The following is a 19,834-nucleotide window of genomic DNA, read 5'->3' on the forward strand; positions in this document are numbered from 1 at the left end:
CAGTTTGCTTTCTTGCTTTTCTTTTGCTTTGGAACTACCTTAGTAGCAACTTCTTGTATTATATCACGAACATCAGTCCACATCTCTTCAGGCTCTCTGTCTTCTAGATCTAATTCTTGAAATCGATTCCTGACTTCCGCAGCATATTCTGATGGAATTTGATCCAGATCATACCTGAAAGGCCTTCTAGTTTTCTGCGATTTCCTGAATCGAAGCTTAAATTTGGCAACAAGAAGCTGATGATCGGTGTCACAATCGGCCCCAGGCCTTGTTTTTACTGCTTGTATAGCGCTTCTCCATCGCTGCCAGCAAATAATAAAGCCAATCTGATTCCTGTACAGACTGTCTGGTCAAGTCCATGTGTACAGGCGCCTCTTGTGCTGTTGAAAATGAGTATTCGCTATGGTCAGGTTGTTTTCTTGACAAAACTCTACTAGCCTCTGGTTCTAGAGGAAAGGTTCTCTCGCAGAGGCCGCTAGGGCAAGCGATGACGTCACCTCTAGGGCATGAAACGTCGGAACATGAGCTCGCTCTTGAGAGACGTGTAATGAACGCGGTTGCGTCTACCAGTGCCGGGCGCACTATGGTGTCTCTTGTGCTATAATGTCAGAATCACCAAACAGTCATGCTTTGGACAAGTTAACGAGTGTTGCATCATATGAACTACGTCTTTGTGTCCCTCAAAAGCGCGACAAGCAAATGAGTAGACGGTGCGAACAGGGCGCGATAACGCTATCGCGTTCCATTCTTAAAGGCGAATCTTAAGCGTCCTCCAAATTTTTTTATTGAATACCAGTCCGAGGCTAAGCTCCGAGCATTGTTGTCAGGCTAGTGATGTGCACTAACCCCGAGTTGCTGTTTTCTACTTTTCATCTTTTTTCCTTCTTCCCGCGAAACCTGACTGATGTACAAAATGTTCTCACATGCTGTATCATTGTTTTCTGTATCTATGCATCCCCCCTGCAATTATGCCTTCACGGCGCTGCAGAAACGTAAATAAATTAATAAATAAATATCATGCAGATATCCCCCTATACAGTGCAATCCTGTGCTGATTATCTCTTACGTTCACTGGACATGCGCTGCGTTTCCGGGCGTTTTATATATGTCTTCCTTCGGAATAAATTTTAGTTGCGAGACAGCGCTTGTTTTGTGTAGTTCCTCGTCCGTCGTCTCCGTTCGCGCTGTATATTACCTAAAGAGAGAGAAGGCGTTGGGCCACCTCCAGCAAAATTCGTGATTGTGGCCAGAAGTGCTACGTACTAAAAATGACCATCTCCCAGGTAGCATAGGCACGTCTTCCATTTGAGGCTACGCAAAACTGTATCAATCATTCCCCTAAAAGTTGGTGGAGTATTCACGTGTAGCAGGTGACCGCGATCAGCCCCTTCAGCTGATCAGGGGTAGTGGCTGCGCCCATGGAGGCTCTCCGTATCTCCGGATTCACGTTCTTTCATGCTGGTCCCTTCCGTTATATGTCTGTCGCTTTCTACAACTTCGATCGTGCTCGGTTTTCATCTCTTTTTCCCGGCCACGTTTGGCATCCACATAGACAGAGCGGCATCCACATCGACAGTTCTCGGACTGCGTTCCATTGCACGCTTAAGATAATTCACTTGGGCGTGTCTTCTGCCTTCGTTGTGGACTGGAGACATGTTCTTTGGGAGCGGGGCCACATTTACTCTTGCCCGGTACGGAACAGGAATGTTAGTCGTTGACTGGATAGCTTGTACGTCCGAAGGATAGCCAACGCGCTCGAGAATAAGCCGGCCTGTCTCAGTTGACAGGACAGGAGGCTGACAGAAGGCTGTCCCTCTTGAATCTCTTTAAATGTGTTGTGCAGTCTAAGAGCTTCCAATTTGACGTTGGAGGTGTATGGTGGGAGGCCTAACGCGTTCCTGTAAGCAGCACGTATCATTGCACTTACTTTGTTGAGATCTCTTCGAAGCAGGGTGAGGTAAGGTAGTCCATAGGAGAGGCGACTGATGACCAGCGCCTGCACCAGACGAATCGTGTCTTCTTCCCGCATGCCTTTTCTGTTTCTGGCCACCCGGCGGATCATTTTCGAGATCTGCTGTGTTGAATTCTTGAGGAGGTGGAGCACGTGGTCTTCTTTTCTATCGCTTTGGAGCCAGAGACCCAGGATTCGTATGAGTGGTACTGTTAAGATTGCCTGGTGATGCGTAGTGATACCCACGTATGCGGATGACTTCAGATTTATCTGGGGAGCAGTGGAGCCCGCATCGAAAGGCTTCCGTTTCCGCACAGGTTGCTGCTGCTTGAAGTGTGTCTTCTTTCTGACCTAGAGAGCCGGTGGTTGTCCAGATCATAATGTCATCAGCATACAGGGTGTATCCAATGTTCGGAACCTGTTGCAGAGCCCTTGCGACTCTAATCATGGGGATGTTGAAGAGGAGCGGGGAGATGACCGATCCCTGTGGTGTGCCCTTGTCTGGCATGTCTTGAAGATCCGATATCATGTCACCCATTCCTATCGTTGCCGTTCGGTTGGACAAAAAATTCTTGACGTATCGGAAGGTGCGTTCGCCGCAGTTTAGGTCATTGAGCTCGGAGAGGATTGCCTCGTGAGATACGTTACCAAACGCGCCTTTTAGATCTAGCGCCATAATGAGGTGCTTGCCTCCTCTCGGAATGTTGGAAAGTACTTCCTCCTTGAGGAGAAGAAAACCGTCTTGAGTGGACAGGTCCGATCTGAAGCCGATTATGGAGGGATGATTATCTTCTATGTAGTGTTGAAGTCGCGTCTGGATGACTCGCTCGTAGAGCTTGCCCAGGCACGAGGTGAGTGATATGGGTCGTAGCGTTTCGACCGCCGGCTTCTTGCCCGGTTTCGAAATTACGATTCTCTCCGAGCGTTTCCACTCAGAGGGAATTTCATTCTTCTCCCACAGCGAGTCCTTCAGATACTTGGTGAGGTCGCTGATTTGTGCCTGGCTGAAGTTGCGGATCATGGCGTTGCTGATCTTGTCCGTTTCCGCCGCCGTGTTGCGGGTGCATGATCGAACTGCAGCATACACCTCGGCTTCAGAAATGGGAGCATCTAGTGCCAGATTTTCCTCGCCCTGGTAGGTCAAAGAGCAAGGTGGAGCTGGGCTGGTGCCGATTTATTTGTCCTTAAGAGCCTGAAGCAGCGTGGCGTCGTCCCTCGGAAAAAGGTGAGCAATACGCTTCAGGGTCCGTGTAGATGCGGATTTTGATTTAGAGGGGTCAATGAGGTTCCGCAGGATTGCCCAAGTACGGGAGAATCCCAGCGTTCCTCTCAATGACTCGCAAAACTGTTGCCAATTTTGTTGTGCTAGGTTGGTGGCGTATGTCTGGGCTTCCTCCGTGAGCTGCGCGATCCGCAGTCGGAGAAGTCTAAGCGCTGTCTTTTCCATCGCCTCACAAGGCGGCTGCGCTTCTGCCATAGCTTGAGAAGATGGCGGTCTACCTCTGGGGCTTCCACTGTGCGTTGTATTATTTCGGTGGCTTTCTTGTGTGCTTTTCTGATGTCTTCGCTCCAGTCCTGTATGAACTGGATTGGACCTGATGGAACGCATGCGTTGCGGAATTTGGGCCAATCGGTGATGTGGGCAGCGCCCAGATCCCTCCGGATTTTGGTAGATGATATGGATGCGCTTAGTATGCAGTGGTCGCTTCCCAGGGTTTCTTCTAGGTTCGTCCATGTAGCCTCAGCAACATTCTTGATCAGGGTGAGGTCCGGGCAGGAGTCACGGGTGACGCTGTTGCCTTCCCTTGTCGGATATAGAGGGTCGATGAGGAGTTCCAAGCCGAGGGCTTCTATTGCTCGCGCAACTGTCACTCCTCTGGCTGAGTTTGACTGGTACCCGCAGTCCCGGTGGGGCGTGTTGAAGTCCCCGACCACGATAAGCTGATTTGCTTGCGCCAGGTGGGTGGCTTCGGAAAGGAGGTTGGTGAAGTCGGCCTTTGAGGGTCTTGGCGGCTTGTACATGTTGATGACGAATGTACTCTTTCGGCCTCGTTTGTTAGGCACTATTTCAATCGCTAAGTGCTCAACGTCCGGTTCGGATAAGGAGCGCTCGATTACAGTAATGGCGTTTGCGACGAGGATTGCAACCGACAGCATGCGGGGTTAGCGGACCGTGTAGTAGCCGGCTAGCGTCGGTGACCTGTCGGCTCCTACCTCTTGCAAACAGATAATGTCCGGTCTGATGAGGGTGGTGCAGAGATATTGTTTCAGCAAACCCTGTTTTCGTCTGAAACCCTTACAGTTCCATTGCCAGATTTCTATGTGTTCGATGTTTGGGCTACGGTGTGGGGTGCCAACGGGTAAGGGACGCGAGGCCACCCGACTGCTAAGGCCCATACTGAGTTTGAGCGCGGATTTTGTCCGAACGTTCGTGCAAAAGAGAGCACGACTCATGTCCTGCATGATGATTCGACGGGCGACCGACGGCAGCACAGGGGGCACACTTAACGTTGGGGTCCCGGACGAAGCGAGGTCGAGCCGCCAAGGCATGTGACCCCGCACAACGGGTACAACACGCCTTCGAAGGATCATTCTTGAGCTTGCACTTTTTCAAAGTGTTGCCATACTGCGCACAAAAAGTGCACAGGGGAACGTGCAGGTCCTCACGGACCTCGACGGAAGTCCAACCGATGGCTACATGACACGCAGCAGAGACGGGCAAAAGCGGGTGGGTCAGTTTCAATAACGTGAACAAACTGTCCGGAGCGCTGAGCAAAAGAGAGCCTAACCTTACAGGAAGAAGGGTGAAGAGCGTGGTTTTGATGATTGAGTGCCGCGATGAGCTCCTCTGGCGTTATATCGGGGTCAACCCCAAGCAGTCGAACGTGCGGATTCCACTGCTTGGGGATTCGGACGTTCACGGAGGTCCGGGTTGCCTCGATCCGTGAGATGGCGGACTTCAGACGGTCGAGGTCCTCAGAGTCCATGGAGGTAACCGTCAGGGCGCGACGGGAGGCCCAGAGAGTAACAGCTCCGATTCCCTCAGCTTCTAGATCGATGTTCGCCTTGAGCAGAGCCGCCACCTCGCTGCCAACGTTGTCCAAGGGTGCAACAGAAGTTAGGAACATCTGGTGCAGCTGAGGATCCGGGCAGGAGTCCCCAGACTGAGGAGGCCTGAACGGATCAGAGATCGCAGCGCCTCCTTGTTGATGAGATTCTGAAACGCCGCTCAACGTGGCAGCATACGTCCGAGGGACCTGGGGCTGCCGCCTCACGTCGCAGAGGTCCGCTGCAGTTGTAGTGTCCTGGGTAGTCCCGCAAGCAAGCCGCATTCGGAGGACACCCAGTTCATGCTCTCGCGTAACCAAAGAGGTCCGGAGCGTTTCTGAATGATTCAGCTCAGCGACCGCACACGCAAAGAAGTGCGCAGTGTGACGGTACAGGGCACAGACCAGAGGCAAAAGGACTGCCCTGGTCCCGCGACCAATCTTATCTTTGTCCAGAATTGCCGCAACGCTCTGCTAATGGACCCTCATGGCGTCCGTGTCTGTGCTAAGCTCCAAGAGGTAAGATTGCGGCGACTCCGAGTCCGCAGTTGTCCGCGGCGGAAGGCCCAGGAGCCCCGAAAGCTCAGAGATGTCGGGTTCCAAATGGAGACTGGCGGAGGTGGAGGCAGGGTGGGACTCACGAAGCGCGCCAGGAGGTGCAAGGATGTCGGGGTGGTACGAAATCTGGTCCGCGGCGGTGTTATGAGCCGCCCGACATGAGGACGCGTCGCACAGAGACGGTGGGCTGCCCGGAGCAGCCTCGTCTGCCATGGCCAAACAGGCAGCCGGTAGGCCTAACCAGCCAGCAGCCAGAGACCAGAACGGGGAAAAAAGCGATCGAAGGGCACGGCCCGCCACCAGGAAGGAGACCACTCGGAGATTCTCCCAGGTCTTACCGGACTCCTCCGAGTAACATGAGTACCGAGACACCCGGAAATTAATATAAAAGCGAAGTAGCAAGAGAAGCGAAAAGAACCGCCTGTCAGCCAGCCATCTTCGTCTTCCCTATGCTTCGCCGCCTATAGGGACCGGGCGCCCGTTGTATGGCGCAACCGTCGCCTCGGTGGAACAGCGCCGCCCGCAGCGGAGTGCCGAAACAGCGGAATGGCGAGGCAGCTGAGCGGCGCAGTCGTTTCCGTTCTGCGAGGCGTTTTTGAGCCTGTTCCTACCCGTCGTTTTGCGGTGTGGCTTTGAGAGCTTTGAGCTGCTTTGAGTAATCGCAAGGAGTCTTTTTTGACGGGGAAATCTTGAAAAAGAAGCCGTTCTCGGCTGGGTGTGCGTGTTTTTTTTTGTTTTGTTTTGAAACCGCCCGGCGCATGGTATTTCTGTTATATATACTCGAAAATGCCGCGCGCATGATTTCACCATGCGCTAGGAAACCTTCGTTAGGCACTTGTTAAGGCGACTTCGAAGACGGGAATTGCGCCTGCACTGCGCGTCTATCTTATATTAGGTCTAGTCTGAATTTGCCTGAAGATCAAATACCGCCGAGCCGTGTAGCGTGGAAGTTGTAATGGTCAGCGTTCATGTAAAATGAAAAAGATTCTGCACCTGTCTTTTTTTGGTAATAGCTAGGCTCAAACGATTCAGAGACATTCCAGTTTCAACCTTACAACGAGAGCTGTAAAAGGAGAAAAATAAACAAGCAAGACAAAAGTAGGATCCTATTTATGGTTGGAATAGCAAACACACATATACTTCCAGGACTTCCTGCACAATTACGCTACAATAGCCCACTGAACCCGGCCTTGAGACCGTCAAACTTAATCATCATATAAGCCAAATTAGTAATACCACCTCAGCATCATTTTCACATATACGGCAATGCTCTTGTTGAACACGTCGGAGCTGCTACATATAATTGACTTAGAAAATATTATACTATGCATGCCTTTCTCCCGACATGCTGCGTAGGTTGTGAAAAGAAAAAAAATTAAATTTCCTGCTAGCGTTCTCTCAGCGCAGGAAGTTCAATGCGATTGACCGCACCTGCCTTGAACATCTGAAGGCAATAGTCCAATACTGTCAAACTGTTAAATACAATCGAAAAAAAAAAACACAGTGTGATGTGTTGTAAGATAAGCCACCTACAACTAAGAAAGCGTTCTATTGTTAAATTAATCCCTCTGATGGCTCGTTCGCTAAGGTGGTCTACTTTCTCAGCGTACCACGAACTTACGGGGCCGATACCTAGCTGACCTCGATACCTGATGAGTGTGAGAGGACACGACCATGTATGTAGTTTTCTATTTGCACGTAAAGGGATCCGGATAACTGAAAGCCATTCCTTTTACAACTTTGTCACTGCAGCTTGCCGGACTGCTGCTAAATCTGTTTACATTGGCCATACCTAGAATCAATTTCTGAGAGAGGTAAAACGGTCTTGCCATACTACGCCACAATCAAGAAATCTCACGTTCACTAAAACGCCGATGAGAAACACATGTATTTAGGCGGGCCAGGAAATGGACACTGCTGAGAAAATACGTAAAGCCGCGTCAGATGCAACGTGAATGCGAAAAAAAAAAAATAACTGCTACATGGCCTTCGAAATTAAAGAAAAAAAAAAACATGCTACGTTTATGCTCGTTTCCACAAATTAAATCGTATTTTTTTTTCTTGTTCCACTTTTATATGAAGCCGATAGCAGATTCTGTGACCATGCGGTATTGACTGAGCTGTGAAATGAGTGATTTTATTAGGTGAAATGGACATGCCACAAACAAATGTTAACAAATTCCAAGAGTATCAACGCAGAGCTAGCTCTCAGTGCATTTTCATTGGTTGACAAACAAAAAGAGGAAAAATGACAGGATCATGGCAATAGGGATTGTTCATGTCTCCTGTCTGCTCTTCTGTTAAGAGAAAAAAGTAAATTATCTTTGACTATGTCAGCGTAAGTATGCGCACAAACATTGTCTCTACCCATCACTGAAGGTCGTAACGGAGCCCGAACGACGATGGTAGAGCTGCCTTTTCTTTTTCCGTGCTGGGGTTTTCTTGTACACAAGCGGGGAAATGCTAGCGTTGTAACTTACGCTGTTGGGTTACTTCGATTTCCAATTGTCAATAAAGTGACTACAGATGAAGGAGTGCGGCTTCGGTTCCGAGACTCTCGTGCCGTCACTCGTGGGGAACAGAAGGCACAGAGTATCCGGTACCAAGCGGAATTTTAAAAATTCGGCGCTTTCCATGACCACACAGTAACCAAATACGTAGATTCGTGCCTTTGCCTTTCAAACAACCATGCTTAGGTCACCCGCCATTCATGCTTCTGTGGAAACCCGTAGAAATGAATCGACTTAAAAACGTCCGACGAGTTTGCGTAGCTGCCAGTGGAGCCAACCACGCACCGCGTTTCGCCAGCCTTGTTCGACCAGACTTCATTTCACTGGACATACTCACACAATTAACTAGCCCAACTTGCTGTTCTCTTCAGGATATATTCAGGCACAACGTCATCTAGACCTTAGGATTTCCAATCTCCACACAAACCAACGACAAACAGTAACCTCCAATGCGCTGGCAATGCGCCGGCCGGGGCCGGCGCATTCCTGTGATTGAGCGATGCGCCGAGAGGCGGCGCCACCCATTCAGCTGTCCGGTCCCTATACGCGATGCGCAAAATGCCGACAACGCCGCCTGTTGCCAAAGCCGCAAAGCGTAGATGGGCTCAGTCGGGCACTGTTCACGTCAGCGTCTGTGCGTGCGCGTCGTGTTTTCGTCTTTGGTTGCGGTTTAACAGCTATAACGCCGCTGTAAACCTTTAGCAATGTCAGGGAGGAATTGCTGCGTAGTTGGTTTTTCGAACACACATAAAACCTTGCTAGGAACACCTTTGTAAAGTTTTCAGTGATGCTTCACGAGAATGACGGCGGCCGTGAATCGCGGCTGCTCGACGCAGAAAGCAAGCAATTGCACAGAATGGCATTTGTTTAGGTTAATGTCATTTTTTCGACGCGCTGCTGAACGATCAAAGCTAGTGCCATTTCCAAATTATGGTAACTGTGATTGATATGCAAATATTGGAGTGCCTTCAATATGTTGTGAAGATGACGGTGCTGTAAATGAAAACAGCCTTTAAATTGACATTCATGTCTTGCATACCTTGTAGCCAACCTCTTGATTAGGACTATCAATTACGAAGTTAGCGGCTGTGTCGGCGGCGTTTGCTTACGAAAGGGTTCGGAAGGTGCGCACGTCTGCGCTCGACTGCGAAACGCTTACGAGTTTCAACAACATACACTTTCCGCACTAAAGCAAGTGTCAAGAGCAAAACGTAAAATGGGCAGTATCTAGTGTACTGTCCGACGGCGCTTTTATAGAACCTTCGAGTATCGCCCTACGACGCAGCATACTACAGCCCCGTTGACTCCCATACGTTTTCGCCAGATCGTTCTATTGGCGTATTAAGGCCCGTCGAAAAATTCTCGAGCTTAGCCTCATCACGAAAGCATACGGCAAATTCGTAACGCTTGCCACATCGGATGCCGCGAGCTTACCGCAACGACGCTGCCCGCGAAGGCGGCCGACGACGGCGTTCTGGCCGTGTGCTAGGCCCTAGTCGTCGCTAGGCCTCAACGCCTAAACGGGTTCGCATAAAAGCCATAGCTGGAAGTGCTTCGGAAATAGTAAATTTTCTATTCGTAAAACTGCATTACTATCAGTTCCATTGTCTCACAAATTCTCTTACAGCAAAATGAAGGTGCAACTTTGGCGACGCCTCAGCAACGCAGCTAGAGAACGAAATCGGATGAGCTGCGTCACACCGGCGGCAGCTGCTAAAAGCAGAAATTTGCTTGTATTGCTGTTATCACTTCTTCCGAAATATCGTTACATAACAGCGATCCTCAGTAAAGATAATTTTTTTTTAGATTCCTTCCTCAAATTAAGCGAGTATTATTTAAGATGAACAGAGCATACTTTTCTGAAGGTGGCGACAGAAATCCGCCATGTCGGCGACTCGGCGCCGACGGACCGTGGCAGCAGGGGCGACCTGTTCCGCCTGCGCCGAGTGCAATGGCTACGGGTTGGCTGGCAGCGATGGGTGCCAGTTTTTTTTACGATGCTATTTGGCATAGTTCACATAGATGACTAGCTGCCACGTGCTAGCTGCTAAATTATAGGAGCAAAGTAGTATTTAATGCCGGTGGCACTAGTGTAGTTTAATTGGGGTTTATCTTCTCACAGAGTCTCTGGTGTCGACATAACACACTTCTTCGTTGATCGCATTCAGATGAGTACCTCAAACTCATTCGATACATCATCATCAAATATCATTATATTTTCTCAAGTAGCAGCAAACAAATATAATTTTGAACGAGCGTCATTCGATGAAAATGGCATTAAATTTGCCGTGTGGCAGGCCTGAGTGATAACTATGTTGTCCGTGTGTTCTGCTTGTCATTGGACCTTCCGTGAACACTTGTTTAAACTTGATCGCCTCCGCTGGCCGGGAAGATACAATACGCATTAGATTTGTGAAACACTTAGCCAGACGATATTTAGCGTGCATTGACATCGCACAGCACACGATTGCATTTTGCGTTTCGCCTCCACCGAAACACGGGCGGCGCGGTCGACTTCAGTCCCTATAATTCGATCCTCCTCAGTAGCCTGAGCCACTGCAGCGGTTTATTGAACAGATATTTGCCAACATGCGTTTTGAAACTTGTCATGCGATTACTTTTAAGACCGAGCCAGTGTTAATTCCTGTTGTCTGACAAGATTACGGAAACATAATATGTCGCTGCACTTGCTATTCAGACTGAACTCTTGCTACAGGAACCCAATATGCGCTATTTTTCTGATGCTCAGAATGCTGGTTTGCAAGCTCGCTGGGTTTTCCTGCGGTCGTACCGGTACGAAACCGCTCGCACTTTCGACGACGCTGCCTAGTTTACTGTAGCAATATATTGCATGTAAACGAAGCAAGCATGTACCATTAAGCAAAGAAAGAACATTGGTTCATAGGTCAAGTAATTAACGAATTAGCGTGGCGTTGTTATGAAAGCGGGGCACGCAAAATGACCTCCACTTCGTAAGCAACCTTCTTGACGCTCGTATGCAGCAGGCACTTGGTGCATATGGAGGCGATGTAGTTCCAGACGGCCGTGATATCGAACACATGTCCATTATTATAAAGTGCGATCCCCTTGCGTACACTGTCACCGTGGATGTGTCCGCGAGACGCGCACAAACGGCAGACTCGCACGCGCGCACCATGGCCTGCTTGCTGCATGAGGCCTGCCTCGGGTTCCGAGTGCGCCCCTATAGGCGCTGCGCATGGCGTATTTTCGGTTTACCACCGGGTCCATTTTTGCCAACTTACATGGGGAATAAAACACCACATTCACTTCGTACCTTGCTGCTACCTTCTTCATATTGTGTGACAGTTTATGGATGTGCAGTACGGAATAACTCCACACGTTTCTTTTCTTGGGCTCGTGTGCTCTTTCACCCTGCTTCGCTTTGAGTAGTAATGCTTAGCACAGGCTTGATACGAGAGAAGGCGAGCAGCCAGAACAATGAAGGTGTTCGACCTGAAGATTAAAGCTAGATTCAGCCAAGTGCCTGGAACTCTTTGTTATAGGGTAGCTTGAAATGCACCCTTACAACAGTCCGCTTAACCAGTATTGAATGCGCACTCTCATATGGTAGTCTTCGCATCCTCCACCTAAAATTGTACGGCCAATTAACGAATGTGCGTGTCATTAAACACAAGCACCACATCAAGCACCGGCTCCTTCTTGCGTGATGGATAGTGCGATGCGGCCTCTTCGCCTGCTGCTGCGTTGTCCTTGCTATATTGTGGTTGCAGTTCTCACCGCGTAGATAGGACAACCCTTTCTGCCTAGTTGATCTCCATCGCGTCTGCTTAAATGGTGTTTTGTTTTCGTCCCTGTCGTATTAATTGCTCCAAGCTTTTCAACCTGGCCCCACTCCTGCCTCAGTGTTGTTCCGCGAGCATGTTTTGTTTCTTTTTTTTTTTTTTTGGGGGGGGGGTCGCTTATATGCGAATGAGCTTTGCAACCATCAGACACTAGCGAAACGCAAAGGTAGTCTCTTAGCTAAAGCTCTACACCACTCCAGTGCAACTGTGCCATCAACGCTTTGCTAGGATCCAAGGGACTCCCCACCTGTTCCGCAACAGACGTCCAGCAGGGATGCCTGGTGTCCGGGGTTGAGCAGCTGCCGCACAGCGTCATACAGGTACACGGCCACCGCACTGTTCACCTGCAGGCAATGAAGAGCATGGCTTCGAAGAACTGCGTCGCCGCGCGGTGCCTACCCAATGCGGAACCACAAGCCGACTCATGACGGCAGCAGTTGCCACCCCAAAAGTCCATGTCCATATCGTACGTAATACGGCTCACACTACTATGCACAAAAAGACTGGTCATGTGGTGTCCGACTCATTCAGAGAGTAACAGCAGAGCGCTGTTCGCCACCGTGACCCACTACCGCGCGCCGTCAGTGCTCATGCGCTTCTCTTCTTTTACAGCCTCTCCAATGGGGTCTGTTTCCACTGCCCGCCGCGCCTCGGTGGGGTCGCCACCGCCCCACTGCTGCGCCTGTGCTACCGTCGTTCACGCGCATTAGAAACGTGCGCTCGATCTTCGCTCCGCCCGCATCAGTTGCAACCCGCAGCTCCTGAAATTTCACCCCTTATTGTTTATACAAAGACGCCGTATTCAGCGTCTAAGATTTATCTTGTAAAAGGAATAAAATACAGTCAATTATCCGCGCGCGCGCACCTTCGTCAGGGTGGCCGCGTACGGTCTAATGAAGCTTCGGGTACACTTACCTCAACACTTTTTGCCCCAAAATTTTGTACCAAATTAAATGTACCAGGCTATGCAGTGTGCCTTTGAAAGATGTAAGTAGGTGTAGGGCGACCTGACGCGAGTGCATGGCAAACTGATGGATGGAGATTTTGTAAACCGCTACCGTTTTCGCTCAGAGCAAAAGAGGACCGGTGAAAATTCATGGCGCTTCTCATATTCAGAGTAAGGAACCAAATTTACGCATATAGTTAAAATTTCAGTTGTCTAGCGGAGTGGGCTGTTCTAGCTTCGCTCAAAACATATCAGTCAGTTGTAAGACCGAAGATGTATATGTAGTCTTGCGACTGACGCACATGTATGGCAGACGTAATCTGTTTAATACATAGATAAACAACTTTTAATCAAGGAAATGGGCGTAAACAGTTATGCACAATTTAAAAGAGCGGCAAACACTGAAAAAAAAAATGGTCCTTCAAAGTTACACATTGTATTGCTCAATTCATCAAAATTCGAGCTACGGCTTGAACATTCCATCTCAAAATCTTCCTGCACGGCTTGTGCACATAAGGAGTTGGCCTTTCGTTCCTGTCTGTCACTTTCTTAGCATAATTAATTGACAAGAAGGATTCTGAGAAATTTTTCAAATATCAAAGAAGCGGACCTTATAGTATGGCTGTTGTCAATTCCTTCCGGGCAACTCAGTGGTGAATTCTCAAGTGCCGATTGAATCAGGATCTTAAATACTTTGAGAACATTTATGTGTAGTAGGTTCACGGTAGCTTTTCCAAAAAACAAAAACAAAACTTGTTCAATAGGGCAACAAGCTCTGGTTTCGGATAATGCAGTCCACTAGAATATTGTCCTTGTAAAAGAGTGTACATGAGGCTGCTTCTTTCGCTAGTTTCAAGAAGAATACCGCAAGCGTCACACCCGAAGTTGATTAACTTAACTATATATCCAGCGACGTAAGGTAAACCGGAATATGTGACAGTGGGTAATGGTATGGCAGGAGATGTCACTTCCTTCAGCGCCTCGGTTACTGAGCGGCACAGCAGAAATGACTTTTTTTTTTTTTTGGCATCGACGCAAGGTGCCTTGATTTTGCTCTCAGAGGAAACGTCCGTCATGACAATGTAGTGAAGTGCCGCTAGCTGTTACGGTCCTCGCATCTAGCATGTCGTTCCCTTTCGTACATTAGCCTTACTTTCCCGAAGAGAGCCTCAATGGGATCGCTATAGGGCTTGAAATATGTCTTCAGTGAGAGTGTCCTTCTTTAACGCTTTAGAAGTTTCTTGCATACTTTCGTATAGCAGGCGAACTCATTTGTAAGCCACTGCATCCGGTATCACCTGCGTCATTTATTGGCCTTTTTCTATCACTTCCAGCACAAGTGATGTCATGAATATCAAACCATTTTTTGATATTGTTTTGGTTTGGTTTGTGGGGTTTAATGTCGCAAGGCGACTGAGGCTATGAGAGATGCCGTAGTGGATATTGTTTTCATAATGAGCTTAATATCATGTAAAAGTTCATTTAAACAACATTTATCTGCAAAATTAAAATAATGTTATAATAGAACACATTTACTAATATACATGAATTATAACATTTAAAACTCAACCCTACAATGTCAACTTTGACTGTTATACTAATACTTTATATCATGCAAGCAATTTACATTACATTTTTCTGAAATTATTTTCATCTTCGGTGCGACATGGATGGTTTCGCATCTAGCGCTGAAAGACGGTTTTGCAGTTGCAGATAAGTTGCTGTCATGTTAGTCTTGAAGAAGCTTCGATGTGATCACTGCTCATTCATTTCTTTTTTATTCCTATTCTTGTACAGGCTTGGGGAAAATTCGGACTAAAATGGACAAAAGTAGGTATACCATATGCCGCAATGTATTTCATATATGTTTGTCGAACGTTTGCCGAGCGACAGTGTTTTTTATATAAAGACTCCGTTCACGTGTGTAGTACGTTGACGACACGCCGCCGCAGCATCTACCTTCTGTGTTCTTTCATTTCGGGGCTGCACTAACCACGAAACCCGCGAGCGACAGCGCGAAACCAGGCAAAAGCCACCCGCCGCCGCTGAAGCAGACGCGGAGCTAACAATGAGGAGGTCGCGGCCCTTGCGGCGGCGGAGAGCGTAACTCAAGGAGAAACGTTCCCATTGCTCCCGCGGCGATTGAGAAGGCCGTAAGAAACAGCTCTCCCTCGAGACCGGCCGAGACGCAGCATGCCTGGTGGCGCCGTCAAGGCGATCTTGGCATGCACACTGGAACTCGAAGTGGCGGATCGTAGTAGCGGCTCGCGCTATGCTATAACCCCTAATATGGCCCAGGTAATGAAGTGGAAAACGCGCAGAAACTGCATCAGTGACAATGTGGCTCCCTCGAGTATTAGCTGAGTTATTGCGGTCATCACTCGCACACACAGTGCACCCACCTGGAAGAAGGACTCTGGCGAGATGCGGAATCGCAGGCCTCCCAGTGTTTCCTCCAGATGTGGTTGGCCGTGCAGCAGCTCGAAGGGCGCCTGGGCGTGGCTGCACCGGCTGTGGCAGCTGCGGGGCACAGGTGGCACACACTATGCGGTAATCCGCCTCGCTCTGCGTCCCCCTAACCCTTAGTTACAGCCCCGGAGATACAGCTTTGTTCCACAAGCACCAGAGGCCACTAAAACAGCCACGAATTTTCATTGCATCAATGCGTTCTTGAGCTAGAGACCATCAATGAGGATCGAGTCCGGAAAAGAAAATCCACCGGTTTCAGCCAGAGCGGTCTCTATGGGCCTAAGGCCTCTGGTTGGGTCGATGATAAAGCTTTTCATCGGGTGGGCGATAAGGTGTAAAGGAACAAGTAGCGCCACTACTCTTACCTTGAAATATGCCATGATAAGTACGCTATTGGTCTCAGTGCACCGCCCCATAAGTCTGCGAAAAACGACTGTGTACTTCGCCGCAAGGACTGGGCGAATAGTATGATCGCGAATAGTATGATAAAGAGATGACAGCACTGTGGTCATTGAGCACAACACCCACGCTGAAGTCCATGACATACACACGCACACACAAGGGTACGGAAGTTCCTCCATGCGCTAATGACCTGTGAAGGATTATCACGGAGATGTGCTTGCAGCTAGGCTTGTTGGTGCATATTCGGGAAGACACAGGAACGCAAAAAAAGATGCTCTAACGTTCTGTTCCCTTCCTGCATGTATGCAGCTTCTTTGGCTCCTGTGCCTTTTTGAACAATTACCACGTTATTCCATTTTTTTGTCTATCACAGGTGCTTTTTTATGTGAAGAGAACAGTGTTTGCGAACTGTGCAGCAAGTGTTGCCACGAAATTCTCCCCTGGCTAACATGGAATTATTTCTGTGTTTCAAGAGAGACGGGGTACATTTTTTAGCGAATGTCAGTGAGCGTTAAACTCAACATCTCTGGAATCTTATACAGCATATCTCACTGGTCTCCTATGTGTTGCAAAATTAAGCTGCTGCTACTCCATTAAAGTTACCAGACGCGCGTTCCTAACTTTTTGATCGATTGGTAGCAGTGCGCATCCTGTGCTCTTTTTTGCCCTTGCTTCGGGCAGTAGTGGACTTCAAAGGTCTTGCAACTTTACAGCTTTTTATCTACCAAAGATATTGCATTGAGAGAGGCATCTTTCTCATAAGCCCTAGACAGCTATTCTAGCGGCTGCTTAGCCCAATTCGTCCCAGAGTGCAATCGCAAGCGTCGTCTTACCAGGCCTGAAAGTAGAGAGATGAGAGGCCACACTCGCTGCCTGGGCCCCGGACAAAGTGCTCCACTAGGGCTTCTTTCTCACGGCACAGCTCCTCCTGGACAAATACAAAGAAGCGACACAGCTCATTATTCATGCACAGTCAGCCCCCCTCCCCCCCTCCCCCCCCCCTCCCCCCCCCCCCCCTTCCAGTGAGGCAAGGAGCGTAAAGGTCGCGTTAGAGCAAGCGTATACCATGTTCCCAACCCCCACGTAGCTCACCGAATACAGCACGTATGCAAAGCATATCATGAACAAAATGACACACTTCGTCTGAGCATACCGAGACGTCACAGCTGCCACCAATTTATAGATGGCATGACTTCTGAGACGCACGTGCGCCCAGAGTACTCAAGTCAACGACGGCAGAGAGATGAAACGGATCGCAGCCAATGACAGCTCCCTATGTATTAAGCGTGCTTATAGTTTTGATCAAAGGTGCAAGGTAGGTCACCACTCGTAAATATTGATCACTTACATCTCTAAATAGACTCTGCCACTCAAGGTGCTCTACATGTCAAAGGTTCCACTTCAAAAATCCACTTACTGCTTTAGAGAGACCTGTCCCATATATTAGGAAGTATGAAATAGAACTAAAGAAGACGATGATAAGAATGACGTGTATTAACCCAAGAATAAAGATAAAGAAGTATTCGGTGAGGTGGTAAGAGATGATTGGTGGAGAAGAGAATATGACGACGGCCAGGATGACGTGTACCAACGCCAAGGTTATAAAATCGCGAGGGATAGCGTGACACAGGTTGGAAGCACAAATCGGAGCTTCCGGCGAGTCGGGGACACTTCAGCTGGAAAAGAATACGACGACGACAAGGATGACGTGTACCAACGCAAAGGTTATAAAAGCGCGAAGGATCCCTAGCGAAAAAACAGTATGAGTCACAATAACCTCATACAGATTTCTCATACTAAACTAATACAAGTATCATACAATCTCATATACTTCTCATACATTGAACAATATTTGTACGAGAATATGTGAGATTTATACGAGTTTTGTATGAGTTTAGTATGAGAGATCTGTACAAGGTTATTGTGACTCATAGAGTGTTTTCGCAATGGATAGCGTGGTACAGGTGGGAAGAACAGAGAAGCGGAGGTTCCGGTGAGTCAGGGACACTTCGGCTGGAAGAGAATACGACGACGACAAAGACAATGCGTGAGGGATAGTGTGGCACAGGTGGGAAGAACAGAAAGCGGAGATTCCGGCGCGTCAGGGACACTTCGGCTGGAAGAGGATACGACGACGACAAGGATGACGTGTACCAACGCCAAGGTTATAAAAGTGCTAGGGATAGCGCGGCACAGGTGGGAAGAACACAGAAGCGGAGGTTCCGGCGGGTCATGGACAGTTCGGCTGGAAGAGAGCAATTATCACGAGCAGCCAACTTTTTCCGAAATGTAAATAGTGAATTTTGATGTATTTTCTCGACATGAGGTATGTTATGTGCAGTGTCTCCTGTTCTAACCGCGTACGTTATCTGTTTTCGTCACTCATCATCACACATGTCAGTGTTGAATGTCTAGCAAGCCTTTTTCTAAACACGCCGGCTAATGCTCCGGTGATCTGGAGTTATACGGCGTCGCACTGTAGACTTCCTGCCGTCCCTGAGCCCGTTCCGGAGAGTCAACGGCTGACACAACCACCAGCTACGGCCAGGGGTGCCTCCAGTGCTTCTGCCGCCCATTCAGGTGGTACCCCCAACGTCAATAACGCCAACGTCGCCTCCACGGGCACTTGGACCTGCAGCTTGAACGACGAACGCCAACGTCGCAGCCAGCGACACCTGCCAGGTTCGAAGACGCGCGCCGCAACAGCCGTCGTCCAGCACCTAAGCGGTGGCGGGTGCAATGACGGCCTACAACAGCATAAAAAGTCGGTGGCTGGCTAGCCCCGTCGCAAGGGGTGATGACCTACCGTCCCAGCCCCGTAGGGCCAGGAAGTGCTAGCCCCGCGGGATGGTGCAGTGGTAAGATGCCCGACTACAGTGCCAGAGTACCAGGGTTCGATCCGAACTGCGGCTGCTGCGTTTCGATGGAGGCGAAACGAAGAGGTGTCCGCTTGCTGTTGTTGTGGCTGTAGGAAGAAGGAAAAGAAAATGCGCGGGCCTGCTACTGGCTCTGTAGCTGAGCCACCACCTGAGTGATTGATTTATAGGAAGGGAAATGTGCAGTAACTCTCTCATTTGTTTTCTGTGGACACCTAAACCGAGCCATAAGGGAAGCGAGGAAGATGGGAGCCGAGTGATTGATTTATAGGAAGGGAAATGCGCAGTAACTGTCTCATTTGTTTTCTGTGGACACCTAATCCGCGCCATAAGGGAAGGGAGGAAGGTGAGAGTGAAGGTGGAAAGAGAGAAAGAGGAGCCGTAGTGAAGGGCTACAGAGTAATTTCGACCACCTGGGGATCTTTAACGTGCGCTGACATCGCACAGCACACGGACGCCTCTTCGTTTCGACTCCATCGATATGCAGCCGCCGAGGTCGGGTTCGAACCCGGGTGCTCCGGCACAGTAGTCGGGCGTCTTACCACTACACCACCACGGCGGAGCACCTCTGCTGCCTGATTTATTTATAGGAAGGGAAAGGCGCGGTAACTGTCTCACTTGTTTTTCTGTGGACACCGCAACCGCGCCGTAGGGGAAGGGAGGAAGATGGGAGTGAAAGTGGAAAGAGAGAAAGAGGAGCCGTAGTGGAGGGCTACGGAGCAACCTCTGCTACCTCGTGCGGACAGAAGAGAAAATAGAGAAGAAAGGGAAAAGAAGAGGGAGAGAAAGACGCGCGCCGCAACAACAGCCGTCGTCCACCACCGAAGCAGTGGCGGGTGCAATGACGGCCTACAACAGATAAAATTCAGTGGCTGGCTAGCCCCCGCCGCAAACGGCATTGACCTACTGTCCCAGCCCAGTAGGGCCCGGAACTGCCACCCTTCACCAACTACCTATTTGTGTGGTGTATAAAGATCTCTAGGTGGTCGAAATTACTCCGCACCCCTCCACTATGGCTCCTCTTTCTCTCTTTCCACTTTCACTCCCATCTCCATCCCTTCCTCTACGGCGCGGCTAAGGTGTCCACAGAAACAAGTGTGACAGATACTGCACCTTTCCCTTCCCATGAACCAATTAATATTATTATTATTATTATTTGTGATAGTTTTCCTGTTTTGTGTGCTAGCGCTTGTGTCGCATAGGGTGTATTAAATCTGCGTCTGTGTGGGTATACACCGGTCGCATTTTTTT

At 49.2% G+C, this 19,834-nt stretch overlaps 1 protein-coding gene across 1 annotated transcript in view; it reads right to left on the minus strand.

Annotated features, from left to right (window-relative positions):
* Positions 1–19,834, minus strand: part of LOC146201195 (tRNA (uracil-5-)-methyltransferase homolog B-like) — a 152,068-nt gene that overhangs the window by 55,735 nt on the left and 76,499 nt on the right. Inside the window, exons 8-10 of the mRNA XM_084595675.1 lie at positions 16,541–16,635; positions 15,239–15,356; positions 12,138–12,234 (exon numbers count right to left, since the gene is read on the minus strand). Coding sequence (XP_084451801.1) covers positions 12,138–12,234; positions 15,239–15,356; positions 16,541–16,635 — 310 coding nt within the window. The remainder of the gene's footprint in view (positions 1–12,137; positions 12,235–15,238; positions 15,357–16,540; positions 16,636–19,834) is intronic.

The sequence above is a fragment of the Amblyomma maculatum genome, chromosome 2, assembly GCF_055883805.1.
Source record: "Amblyomma maculatum isolate TAMU_Amacu chromosome 2, ASM5588380v1, whole genome shotgun sequence".
Taxonomy (NCBI): Eukaryota; Metazoa; Arthropoda; class Arachnida; order Ixodida; family Ixodidae; genus Amblyomma; species Amblyomma maculatum.